Raw genomic sequence first — 13,784 nt, 5'->3', positions numbered from 1 at the left:
CCGATCACCGATCATTATTTCACTCCAAGACGTCGCGTGTGGAGACGCCCAGTGGAGTTACTACGTCACAACTCCAGTCTATTTTAGCCGGCATTTTAGCGTCTGCTACTGATTCACAGCCATTTGAATGTAGAAATACTCAGAAATACAACTTTGAGCTTATTTTTCTCAAGGTATGTCCTCTAACATCAGAAAAATGCCACAAGAACATGTTAACACCTAGAAAAACATTATTTTCATCGGAGTGGGTCAAAAAAAATTGTATTGAGTGATTATCAGAGGGGTCCAAGACCCTAGGACTTTTGTCGCACTTGACCTAATACACACACAAAAAAAAATGTAATGGATTCGAGGAGTTTTGTGGTTGAAATTTAAAAAAGTAACAAATCCTTCCCTCGCGGGTCAATTTGACCCCCATAGGAATGAATGGAATGCGAGGAATGCTTCAGTACACATAGAAAAAATTCTCAAAATTCTAACTAAAAATGCTAAAACTTATATTTTGTAATGTCTACATGTGTATCTGAATGCATACTAAATAGAAGTGACTTTAGGACCTAGCGGAACAGCTCATTTACTCCATATAGAGATATAAGGCCATCTAGTGGCAAGAGTTATGAAATATCATGTTATATATTTTTTTTTTCCCCACAAGAGTTCGGCAAAGACTCCCAATGTAAGATATTTTGAGTTGAATTAAAAGGGTTATCCATGAAATTGTGAGTTATTCTGAATTTAAGTTGAAAGAATATGAGGAATGTGCTTAAATTACTATTTATGTATTATTTATTGATCAAATCTAGTAATTTAAATGTAAAGAAATAAAATAGTTAAATGTCCAACAACAAAAAACTGCAATAAAAAATACAAATATTATCAAAATTAAATTAAAGGTGAACTAAGTAACTTTTTTTTACCTTAACCGAACAGCTTTGGAGTCATTGTAATGTTTATATTACTGATTTCGTGTTGAATGGTGGTCGTCTCGCACGCCCCTGATGCCTGTGAGCCGCAAAACCACCCTTGCAACTTTGGGCCGGCGGGCCGCCGTGTTAGGAAGTATCGTGTGATATCAGGTCTCGCGAGGTAACGAATTGCTTTACGGCAAAAAACAGATCTGATAAAATTCTGATAAAATGAGCATCAAACCGAAATAACCCGGCGCCGTATACATGTGGTGTTCAAGGCGCACATACAATACAGACTGCCGACAGTTAAACACGGCGCGCGCAGCTCTTAAAGGGGCCATACCTTATTTCCACTCGTTACAGCGTCCATCCTACTGAACAGGTACCGGTGTACAGGGGGAGGGGATCCGGCCGTGAGTGCGAGCCATCTCTGCGTGAGTGCTATTCACGACAGTACAAGTACTCCACAGTGACTCTAGGGGTCGCTGTTTGACAAAAACGGAATTCCTACTTAGTGCTGCTTTAAATGAGCTTTTTGGACCAAAAAAAAAAAGTATAATTTTAGGGCTTCAGGTCATTTTGACCCACGAGGGAAAGATGTGTTACAAAGTGCGAGGGAAGGATGAGTGCATTTACACTCTTAACACTGTGAGCAGCAAATCCAATGTCTGCTAACCCAAACACGCAAACTCTATGACGAGCAGAGAAGAGCCTCTTTTCTAGAGCTTTCTCACTCAAGTGCATTTCTGGACACCCAGATCTGTCAGGTACCTGGGATGAGAAATGGCTTACAGCAGCTTTAGCAACCTCTCTCAAAAAACGTTATTCCCCCCATTTGCTTTCCACCGAGTCAGTGGGCTTGCTCTCTAATCTCCCTTCCCTAACCCCCTGATCTGGAGCACATCCCTCCTGGGTTTAAAGCGTGTGGGGCTGATTGGGGGGCGCAGTGGGGGGCCTGTATCAGTGTGCCAATCTCTGTGTCACTCCAGGTTACGGGCTGGTGGTACAGGAGGAACTAGTCTCACCCGCCTCCATGCAGTACAGTCTACCTTCGCCACTGGGCAATGAGCCCTACTGGCAAGAAGTATCGAGCATGGAGTGTGCACCAATCGCTACCACTGAAGAGGACACACTCATGGAGATGTCTGAGGTACAGGTTTGGCCCTCAGGCAATAGTCCTTCCATTGTGACCGTTGAGGATTCGTCACTGGAGTGCAGCAATGCTGACGACCTGGGCCACTCGAGGAGCGGGACTCCCGGTGGAAACGGACCCGAGGGACTTGCTACTCAGAGAGGGTTGAGTGGATCCATCGAGCTCCTCGAGGATCAGTCCATCGGGGCGGATTCAGATTACAGTGCCGCTGGGATGCTGTGTCTGAGCGAAGGGGTCAACATCAATGCTCTGGACAGAGGTCAGGGGTTGGAGAGGTCAGAAGGGGCTGTTGGTCAAGAAGTCAACAACGTTAAAGACGCTTCCAATGGAGGGTTGGGAGAAGGAGGAGGTGACGGCACAAACTTAGAAGATAGCGTATCTCTCATTTCAGGGCAACAGCGAATTTATGCTCGAGTGAGTGAGTCACCTGGGCTAAGAAGACGGGCAGATCATGGGGAAGACAGGTGAGCTGCCCACTACGTTCTTAGTTACTTTGTGGACCAGCAGCGACATATTTTTCAGGAAGTTTCTTCAGGTAATCATTTTCAACTCTTAATTTTGAAGAGCATTGAAAATGAGGCTAAACTTGACCAAATGTTAGTTTAAATGTGTCGTTCATGGGCTACTAGAGATTTTACTAAAGATTTTCTGTCAAAACGGTGTCGTGTAATCGGCCCCTAACTTAATAACTAATGATCTCTGCAACGGAAGTGAATCAATCAAACCTAACTTTAGCTGGACGATAACTTTATTCTAGAGCTGCTGTAAAGCCAAAACAATCTGTTACTGTAATTTCCTATTATCACTGTAAAGCTGCTTTGAAACAATCTATATTGTTAAAAGCGCTGTATAAATGAAGGTGACTTGACTTGCAAAAATACTGCACTTTCCCCAATTCTCTACACGCCACAATGGTTTTGTCCCAAACTGATGTAATTAATTGACCCATTGTTGGTAGAGATCCAGTGCCATAGAATTTAGTCTTTCTTGTCTGATGGACCGAAAATATTAATGGCTAATGATCTACTATAATCTCCTACTTTCAGCCTTTTTTTAAAGTTATTAATTTAGTTCATTTATATAAATAGCCGCTCTGTAGAAAACCGTGATGTCATCGTCCAGCTCAGTTCAGTTTTCATACAATGGTGTCAATTCAGGCAGATCAATAATATTGTTGAATATTAAATTAAATGTAAATTAAATACAGGAAATATATCATGTAAGTTGCCAAGTGGTCAAGTGCAAAGACCACATTGTTGGGACAAGCCCTCTAGAACTCTCTGTGTTTCTTTGCAGCAGAACAGAAATAAGGCTATTGTCAGGCTTGCAGGGTTGTTTCAACCCAAATTTGGGTCAAAAATGGACAAACCCAACTGTTGGGTTAAAAAATTGTATTTAAAAATGTAACCCAACGGCTCGTTTTGTCCATATTTGACCCAAATTTGGGTTGAAACAACCCAGTGTTTTTTAGAGTGATTACTGACTGCATTGTCATTACCTCTTCTAATTTTCTGTCTCGTTTTTCAGGTTATGTGGAGGGTCGTTCCTGTCTTACCTGCAGGAGCAGGGGTCTCCCGGTTGGCACTCGCCCCCAGATCCGACTCTGAACCGAGTGGGGTCTCTACAATGCTCCCTTCCCAGACAGGCAATCGAGTCTATGATGTCCTCAGTGCGCGCCGCAGTGGACTGCGACTCTAAGCAGTCTTGCCTGGCACAAGAAGCCCTGATTGAGCCGGTGCGGGACATGGGGCATTCGGAGATCATCCACGGGCATTATCAGGGCACTCAACCTTTTGAGAAAGGACTAGGGTTCCCACACAGAACAGCTAACATTCGGGCTTGGGAGGACATGCGTCTAAGAGGACAGGTAAGAGTTTAAAAATGTTATTTTATTTGTGATGTCACATATCAAGCACATGCTGAATGTTTTTGCTTTGACATGCAATGATGTGATGGATGAGGTTGACTTCATTGCAAGGCTGTAAACATTGGGAGGACCAATTAAAAAAAAAGATTTACAAGATTTTGGTCTCTTAAAAAAAAAGGCATGCAGCATGTTTGCCTTTAAATGCATTTTGGATTGATCTATCTTTGGAGTTTACACTGAAAAAAAAAAGTTTTTTTGTCACTGCTAGGATTTGTGTCATAGCAGTTCTCGTTCATTTCTGTGGTATCCACAAAAAGACAACTCTTGTACAACTCTGACTGCATTTCAATGACGTCAAGGCTGTAATGTGATTGGTTATCAAGCCTCACGTGATCAGTCGTGCTTTTTCCAATGGTAGAGATGCAAATGTTGCTATCTCCACGTAAAAAAACATCTCTGCTTTTACCGCAAAATTCTTCTTGATGAAGCATTTTCAAACCTAAAAGTAAGCTGTAGTGACATTGAATCATATTGTTTCACACTTTTGTAGTTTTGGCTTGGTTTGTTTGATTTGGTTTAATTGAACAAAATATTGCATCAGGCAGAGAACGTACTGAGGAATTGCTTTCATTGTTTGTAGTTGATGTACTCTGGATTTAGATCCAACTCTGTGCTCCCTCTTTTTTAAGGATGAGCCTGTATCCATGGAAGCTTGTTTCTACCACAGAATAAAACATTTTAAAAGATAATTGCGACTTTTTATCTCACAATTGCGAGTTAACGTCTCGCGATTCTGACTTTTTTCCTCAGAATTGAGTTTATATCTCACAATTCTGACTTTATAACACGCAATTGCGACTTTATATCATGCAATTCTGACTTTATATCTCACAATTGCGTGTTACAAAGTCAAAATTGCAAGATATAAACATGCAATTCTGAGGGGGAACATTTTTGCGAGTTTATTTCTCTCAAATCTGACTTTATAACACATAATTGCGACTTTATATCACGTAATTTTTTACTTTATAACACAATTGCGACTTTATGTCACATTTCTGAAAAGTAAAAAATTACCTTTTTTATTTTTTATTCTGTGGTGGAAACAAGCTTCCATATACATCAGTCGTTTTAATATTATGTGACTAGATTGGAAAAACAGTGTGCATTATGCATCATTGGACTAGAGGAGGAACTTGGGGAAATAACATGGAAGAAATAGTAAAACATGAAGGTATGTAGAGTGAAACTCAAGCAGTTGGTGGGAATATTTGACAGCTGTGATTAGTGCCGACTGTATTGTGCTATAAATGCCCTCTGTGACAGACCATATTACTAGTGACTATTATAAAACAAGCCCAAAGTCACTTATAGTAGCATACATGGATAATTGGCTTTATTCAGTAAAGTTTTTGCTTACAAAAGCTTTTATTTCCCTAAGGCTGATGGAAACTCGAGTGTGCACAATTGTTTGCACTTGCTTGTGGTGGGTGGCACACACACACATACAGTATACAGCCAGCCCTAGATGGACACACAACCCATTGGTTTCTAAATATAGATCTTGTCTGCTTCTGTCATCTAAAGGGCCAATCCCGCTGCAGTGGCGAGTAGGGGACGAATATTATATATGGATTTGAAAGGCATGGACAGTAAGGTCAATGATCTCTCAAAGACATGTAATGCTGTTCCCAGCTCTGAAAATGGTGTTTAAGAAAATGTAACAGGAAAATAACTGACTTTGGTATCATTTGCATTATATTTGGTTTATATTGTAAAGGTTTATGATAACTCTATGCTGCTGATTTCCACACAAAATAAAAAATGCATGGTCAGAAATGCACTTGCAATGTACAGTACACTACTCTTCTAAAGTTTGATATTTTTGGATATTTCAATAGTCCATATTAGACATTCTACTAATTACAAGTAACTACATGTCAGCTAACTCGCACTCTAATGACTGGTAGTTGACATTTGTCTAAAGTGGACTATGAATTCTTTTAAGATTTGGTTTTGAAAGAAATTCATATTTTGCAAGGACACATTAAGTTGATCAAAAGTGCCAGGTAAGATATTTATAATGTTACAAACAATTTCTATTTCAAATAACTATTTATTTCAAATCTATTTTTGAACTTTCTACTCATCAAAGAATCCCGAAAACAAACATTTCCACAAAAATATGAAGCAGCACAACTGTTTTCAACATTGATAATAATAACAAGCAATATTTCCTGAGCATCAAATCAGCATATTAGAATATGTATACAGAAATAAATTACATTTTACAATATATTACAATATATAGTATTTTAAAGTGTAATAATATTTCACAATATTACTGTTTTTACTGTATTTTTATTTATTTTTTAATAAATGCAGCCTTGGTGAGGAGAAAAGACTTCTCTATAATTAAGAGCTCGTATTAAAAACTGATTTCATAGTTAAGTCATGGCCATAAACTGTACGTCTTGTAAGATTAATGGAGAGAGCAAAATATTACTTTAGGGCATGATCCTTGTCTTTTATTCCCACCGTAGTAAAATTGAAAATGTTCATGGAAAATGATCGCTGGAAAAGAGTGGGAACCCGGATTAGGCCTACATTTTAAAATATATTACATTAGAAAAGTTATTTTAAAGTGTAATAATATTTCACAATTTGACTGTTTTTACTCTGTTTTTGATCAAATAAATGCAGACTTGGTGAGCAGAAAAGACACGTTCAAAACCATTTAAAAAATCTCACCGATCCATAACGGTAAGTCTGAGGGACAACCATGTTTATTTTTATTTAATTAAAATTAAAATTGAAAAAAAAAAATCTGACAAAAGTTTGTATTGTGTCTGCAAGCGTTTAATACTACATGTAAAGCAAAGGAGCAACCTATTGTGAAAATGCTGTTGTTGAAATGTTAGCAGCTGTTTGTTCGCTCACATACTAAGAGCCACAACAAGAAAGTTGTCCTCACATTGTGGGTATTTAAAGCATAACAGATCACATGTGCAATCGGACACTGGAAAGAAGGGAGATGTTTTAGGAAGGTAGAGATAGAGAGAGAGAGAGTGCTAAAGCCAACCACATTCCCAACACAGCTGACCGAATGAGGAAATAACCGGAGAAGGAATGGTCTTCAAATGAAAGCTGTGGAAAGAGTGGAAGACTGAAAGATAACATCGTTCCCCGACCGTATCTCTGGCCGTTGGAGTGTGTTTCTGTGAGCGAGTGCTTCACTATGTGGGCACTGGTGACTGAGCTGCTTTTCAGCTTCGTGTTGTTGGCCTTCATGGTCATCAGCTGCCAGAACGTCCTTCATATCGCCAGCAGTTCGGTCCGATCGGTCCTGGCCTACATTCACACTCAACTGGACCGTGAGCTGGGTGAGAATGAAGGTGTGTGTGATGAAGAGGAGAACGTCACCACTCGAGTCGTGCGCCGCAGGGTTATACTGAAGGTACTGGCGATCGCTGTGGATGTTTAACACGGAATAGAGGCTGTTGTCAAATGTGCACGCTTGAGTTGTAAATCTAAGGGATTACAATGATACGTCGTGGGTGCTTGGTTTCAGTTTCATTTGACCTCATTTGAGTCAAACACCAGTGGTCTAGTAAGAACCACACATAATTGATCCGGTGTGTAAGATACTTAGAGTGAGATATTTTGTATTTAAAGTAGGTCTGGTCATTGACACATGTTGAATTCCTACATTCCTCATAGACATCTTGCCACGGTTTTCACACAGAACGTGTTTTTCCATTCCACTGCGCTACTTTTACATTGTTTTTCAATGTAAACGCGCACTAGACACACACGTTTTACTGCTGCGCTCACGTCTTCTGCTGGATCTCACGCATGACCTATTCTAAAAACATGGCGTTCAAGTTAAAATTACTTGAACTTTTTAAAAACCTTGCATCTCGAGTTTTTTTTCCATTTCATTGTGCTAATTTTCCATTTTCAATGTAAACTCGCTAGACTCTTACCATTGTGCTCGCATCTTTTTGCAGCGTCTTGTGTTCTGTGTATGAAATCACCCCTATATACCCTTAAATAGGGCACTAGTTGAGGGGACAGCCATTTATAGTGGTGTCAAAAATCATAGTGGATGTTATCGAGTGCACTCATTCATTTACATGTATGCATTTGGCAGACGCTTTTGTACAAAGCGACTTACATTGCATTTCAAGGTACACATTTACATTTCTATCAGTTCTTGCTTTCTCTGGGAATCGAACCTATGACCTTGGCGTTGCAAGCGCCAGCGCTCTACTGTTTGAGCTACAGGAAGGCTTCTATTCAATCCCATAATGCACCGCAAAAACGAGTTTACACAGCAAGCACGAACTATGTTACTTGATTTTAAATGTGCTTATGTATTAAAAGTAAAAAGTACTGATCGATGAACCATGTTTATTTATTTAGCCATTTTAATAAGGAAGATTAGTGGAAGAAGAAACATACAGTATGTATTTATCTGCAAATAGGCAAATGTTTCATATTACCAAAACATACCAATTATCAATTTCAGCTACTGATAATTCATTTTTTTTAAAATACCATATAGTATTTAAAAATAAAGAAAAGCTCTATGTTTAATTTTAGCTCTAAAAGCTCTATTTTGTAGTGGAGGAAAATGTACAATATAATGCTTTTGAATGTCGAGAAGTAAAAGTTTACCAAAATAAAAATAATTACATGCTACACATACTTAAAAAATGTACTTAAAGGATTAGTTCACTTTTAAAAAAACTTTTGCTGATAATTTACTCACCACCATGTCATCCAAGATGTCCATGTCTTTCTTTCTTCAGTCGAAAAGAAATTAAGGTTTTTGATGAAAACATTCCAGGATTTTTCTCCATATAATGCACTTTGCTGGGCACCAAACGGTTCAAGGTCCAAAAGACAGTTTCAGTGCAAATTGCAAACTGTTCAAAGGGCTTTAAACGATTCCAGACGATGAATAAGGGTCTTATCAAGCGAAACGGTCGCTCATTTCAAAAATAAATAACAAAGTTTAAGTTTAATAATGTCAAATGCTCGCCTTGCTCTGTTCTGTGTGACTCTCCTGTTCGAACTCGTTCATCAAAATGAACAAATCTTTTTTCGAGTCATTTGGTTCATGAACGAATTGACTCGGAAAAAGATTCGTTCATTTTGATGAACGAGTTCGAACAGTGTATAGGCGTGTTTCTTAAGAAAGTGACATCATCATGTACCGCCCTGGCAGCAGAATACAACGTTTTTAGTCGTTTTCACAGATCCGTGTGTGATCATTTTGACAATGTTGTCGTCTGTAAGTGAAAAACGTTTCCGTTTGTTGTCGTGTGAACGTACACTTCTTTTGTTTTAGATGTAAATTGCAGCCATTTTTACTCAGAATTCCAACAAAATATAATGAAATGGTTCCTGAGCCTCTGTATCATATTAATATGTGCTTCGAAAGGAGCTCAAGATCTCCCGGATTACAATCAAATGTTGAATATGTTTATTACAGAGAGACGAATAATCCCCTTGACAGCACCTTTGATGTGAAATCTGGTTCACATAATCATCCAATCAGAGAGAAGGAATAGTGATGCACTGCTTATTGTGATGGCCAGTACTATGAATCATTTTGACCATTTCTTGAAAAACTATACACAGGACTATTGCGAGCAAGTCCAATCAGAGAGCGAGTGAAGCACCCAATGGAGCATGTCGCCCTTTTAAGTTGCTTTTGTCATATCTCACCTAGGGTGATGAGGCAGAGGACCTTCACGGAGAGCAAGTGAGCGAGGAGCAATTTACAGATGAGCATGGCAACATCGTCACCAAAAAGGTCAGCAGTCTCATCCTGCTTTATTCCTGTCATTTACCACTCATTGCCATGTAATATCCATCTCAAATCCATCTCAGTAATCATTTCGATTAGCTCTGCCAATTGAAATGATTCGGTGTTCGGTTATGCTGGGTTGGGTTTGTTGCTCTGTTCCAAAGCATAAAGAGCTGCTTTATTTAATGCGTCCTGATGTGGCTGTTGTGTTGAAATGTTGCCCACCTTGTTTAAAAGGGAGCATTTCCGGTATCCTTCTTGGAGAACACAATCCCAGAACACATTCTGACAAATGTAAAAATGTGAAAGAAATCCATCAGGATGGTGTGAGATAACTAATGGACCCTAGAATTAAAAAAAAAAAAAAATCTAATCTGCATTTACAACAATACTTTGTGTTTGGCATTCAATTTGTTACAACTAGTGTTTCTAATACAACATTTTTTTTATAAATGTTACATCTTTCTCTCTTCTGATCAACCAATCTCTATATATTTTCTTTTTCTTCTTTTGCTCTTTTGGAAAGTTATAGAAACGCTATTTTGAACTTTTTTCTTTTGCTATTAAAGCAACACTTAATTTTACAGTGTTATTGTTACACATGTTACTAGTAATAACTATAAATGATGCATAATTACATGCAACTAACCCTAAACCAAACCCCGATCCTAATCCTAACCCCTATGGTAGGTACATGTATATTACTCAGTACTTAAATGTATAATTACAGTGTAACAACAACACCTTAAAATAAAGTGTAGCCCAAAAATTATATTTATATTATATTTTGTAGTTTACGTTCACCACGATAGAAGTTTACCCAACTATGATGACTTCCACTTCGGAGAACCCTGGAAATGTGAAAAGGGTTCATATGCTTATATTTAATCAAATACTGAACTTTATAAATAAATAACAGTTCAAAGATTTCATTTACCCAATAATTATGTGTACTATGTATTTGTTATGCTATGTATTTGTTATTACTGTACACTCAAAAAATATTTAAGCTTAAATTTAAGTTTTAAATGAAACAAACTAATAAATTGAATTTAATGCATATTTGTCAGTCGTACATAAATAAAACAAGAAACAGGTCAAATTTCTGGACTCAAAAGTAGAATGGCAGAGCTTAATATTAACTATCAACTATTTGAATCATTTGATTTTATTTATATAATAATCTTTTCAAAATTAATTAATTGAAATTGCTTAGATTCAGCATATATTTGTTTATCATAAAAACGATGAAATGTACTCTGTTAAAAACTATGAACATGGTTAAAATGCGGTGAGCTGTATAACAAACAATATTCAATTAGTTGAAATAAGATCGAAACAAATTGGGTTTTTATATATATATATATATATATATATGGTGATTGTGTATTTAAAACACATTCAGTTTATTAGTACTATTACAGAATTCCTAAATGTTTCAGTTATTTATGTATGACTGAATTTTATTAGCAAATAAATCTTAAATAATAAATCTTAAATCGAGGCTTAAATATTTTTTAAATGTATTGAGTCGTTAACTTAGCAAGTTAGCGAGTTTACCTTAAGCTGATTCTTTTGTACCAATAATGCGCTATATGTGAGAGTTATTGTCTATGTAAAGTGTTTCAAATCAGCCACATGTGGGACTTAATTTCAGGCAGTTCACAAAATTTTGGAACAGTTCTTAAAGTCAACATGATTCAATGGCAATTAACAAGGAAACGTACCATCATTTCGAGATGTTCTTGAGGGTGAACTTGACCATCCAAAAATAGATGGTTTCCAATAATTCACCTTGATTTTAAAAGCAACTTCAAAGTATACGTTTCCTTCGAAAGTCATAACTTATGCATGTTTCTTGTATTGTTTCTCATCTCTCACCTTTTTTTATTTCTTCTTCTCCTGCTCCCTCTTCATATCCACCGATTCTCAATGATCTCATCCATCCGTAGATTGTGAGGAAGGTGGTCCGGAGAGGAAAAGGGGAGGAAGGGGTTCAGGAGCTCATCATAGAAGGGCTGCCGCAGGAGATCAGTGAGCAGGACGTTGATGGAGAGCAGTACATGAGCTATGCAGTCCTGGGCCGTGACAACAAGGTGGGCTTTTGAGTTAGCAGAGCTGGTCACACTTTATATTAGGTGTCTTTAACTACTATGTATTTACATTTAAATTAATCATTTGATACAATGCACTTATTGGGCCCTATCATACACCTGGCGCAAAGCAGTTGTGCACAAAGTGTTTTTTGCTAGTTTCAGCCCTACGCAACTATCATTTTCACGTCCTGCGCCACGTTGTTTAAATAGCAAATGCATTTGTGCGCCCATGGGCTGCTGGTCTGAAAACGAGGTGTATTTGTTCTATTTATGAGGAACTGAAATAGACTATGCCATTGACCAACTGAAACCTGGTCTAAAGTCAATGGCGCAGTATTTTTGTTGTTATTTAAAGAGCGTGTTAATAATATGAGCCTATAGCCGGGTCCACAACGCGCGTCCCGTAGATGGTCTGCTTGCACTTTAACCTCGCGAACGAGCAGATCCTTTTACTCGCTAGAGAAGCATTCAGTTTTTACGTTTGCAAATGTAAATAGTGAATCCGCCATGGCGCGAGCGCAACTGGCTTTTAAAGGGAATGGGAGATGAGACTCTGATTGGTTTATTACACGTTACGCCCAAAACACACCCATTACTCGTTAAGAGAATAGAGACAACCCTTTTAGACCATGCGCCGGGCTCGCCATTTGTCGACCATTTGTTCCGTCGTTAAACTGCGGACATCTCTAGTTTTTACATTGTACTTATATTTAAAAATACCTGCATTTAATTACAGCTGTAATTAATTTCTGTAATTACATCTATAATCACACTGTTACATCTTAACCCACTCTTAAACCAACCCATACCACCAAACCTGTGCCTAACCGTACCAGTATCCCACCTCAAGTGTTTTGCAATACAACATCAACACAATAAATGCATTACACCAAACAATGAATTTTTTGATGTAAGAACACAGCTGTTAAAGACACCTAATATAAAGTGTGAGCGCTGGGCTTGTTGCACCAGGACTGATAGGATTTGTTTTGAAGAGGAATATGTAACGTGCGAGATGGTCGAATAAAGTCAAGGCTCAGTAGACCGGGAAAACACCAAATACATAAATGCATACTTTTTCTTTGCATTATAGATCTTAGAAGATGCAGCATACACATGTGATCCACATAAGACTGACGATTATAATGTATCTGCTAGAATGTGCCATGAATCATTTAAAGGTGCAGAAATGGCTTTTGTATGGAAGAAATAGAGTGAAAATATTGTGACAAGTGTCAGAGGACAATATATGCTCAGGATAATGTGAGAAACTTGTAAGCCTGTAGATACACCTTTATTTAAAATTGTCCTTAATATTAGACATGTTCAGCTTTATTATAACTGTCCTTCATATTATTGATGGCTTAGTATCATGTTAGGTAACACTGGTCAGAATTGAATTGGTAATCATATCATTGGAGTTTAGTGTTGAATTTCTCCCCAATGCATCATTATACTTTCTCTTGGGCACTTTTGTCATTTCCTGTTTTTGTTTTCGTTCAAAAAGAGGAATCAGTCAGAACCGGGATTTGGTGGTGAGCAACAAATAACACTGAACATTGCATTTTAGAGGCCTAATGTGGTGTCATGGTCACACTTTAGTTTGGGGAATACATATATTTACTATGACTTCTGCCTCAATAAACTCCTAATTCACTGCTTATTAATAGTTAGTATGGTTGTTGTTAAGTTTAGGTGTTGTGTAGGATTTAGGGATGTAGAATATGGTCATGCAGAATAAGGCATTATTTTGTGCTTTATGAGTACTAATAAACAGCCAATATGCAAGCTAAAAGCAACTAGTTAATAGTGAGAATTGGTCCCCAAACTAAAGAGTTACCGGTGTTATTTATAAGACTGAATATATCTGGTTACTCTACTCAGACTACTATTTCTGCAGTATTCAGTATGTACTGTGCATATTATGCAAACAATCTGCATG

General features: G+C 37.8%; 2 protein-coding genes across 15 annotated transcripts in view; one reads left to right on the top strand and one right to left on the bottom strand.

Annotated features, from left to right (window-relative positions):
• usp39 (ubiquitin specific peptidase 39) overlaps positions 1-13,784 on the bottom strand; it is an 81,947-nt gene that overhangs the window by 19,805 nt on the left and 48,358 nt on the right. The gene's annotated exons all lie outside the window — the stretch shown is intronic.
• ank1a (ankyrin 1, erythrocytic a) overlaps positions 1-13,784 on the top strand; it is a 93,026-nt gene that overhangs the window by 72,402 nt on the left and 6,840 nt on the right. For 8 of the 14 annotated variants that reach the window (XM_056232797.1, XM_056232799.1, XM_056232795.1 and 5 more), the window contains 5 exons: positions 1,898-2,525; positions 3,589-3,928; positions 9,669-9,752; positions 11,699-11,842; positions 12,936-13,477. In XM_056232797.1, the coding sequence (XP_056088772.1) occupies positions 1,898-2,525; positions 3,589-3,928; positions 9,669-9,752; positions 11,699-11,842; positions 12,936-13,055 (1,316 nt within the window). In that variant the 3' untranslated portion in view covers positions 13,056-13,477. Of the gene's footprint in view, positions 1-1,897; positions 2,526-3,588; positions 3,929-7,132; positions 7,386-9,668; positions 9,753-11,698; positions 11,843-12,935; positions 13,478-13,784 lie in introns of those variants that run through there. The other 6 variants (XM_056232798.1, XM_056232796.1, XM_056232803.1 and 3 more) reach the window with 4 other exon arrangements.

Source organism: Rhinichthys klamathensis, unplaced genomic scaffold, assembly GCF_029890125.1.
Source record: "Rhinichthys klamathensis goyatoka isolate OS25496 unplaced genomic scaffold, OSU_Roscu_1.1 h1tg000356l_1, whole genome shotgun sequence".
NCBI classification, from domain to species: domain Eukaryota; kingdom Metazoa; phylum Chordata; class Actinopteri; order Cypriniformes; family Leuciscidae; genus Rhinichthys; species Rhinichthys klamathensis.
The sequence above is the reverse complement of the archived record's forward strand: the minus strand, read 5'-3'. Positions and strand labels throughout refer to the sequence as shown.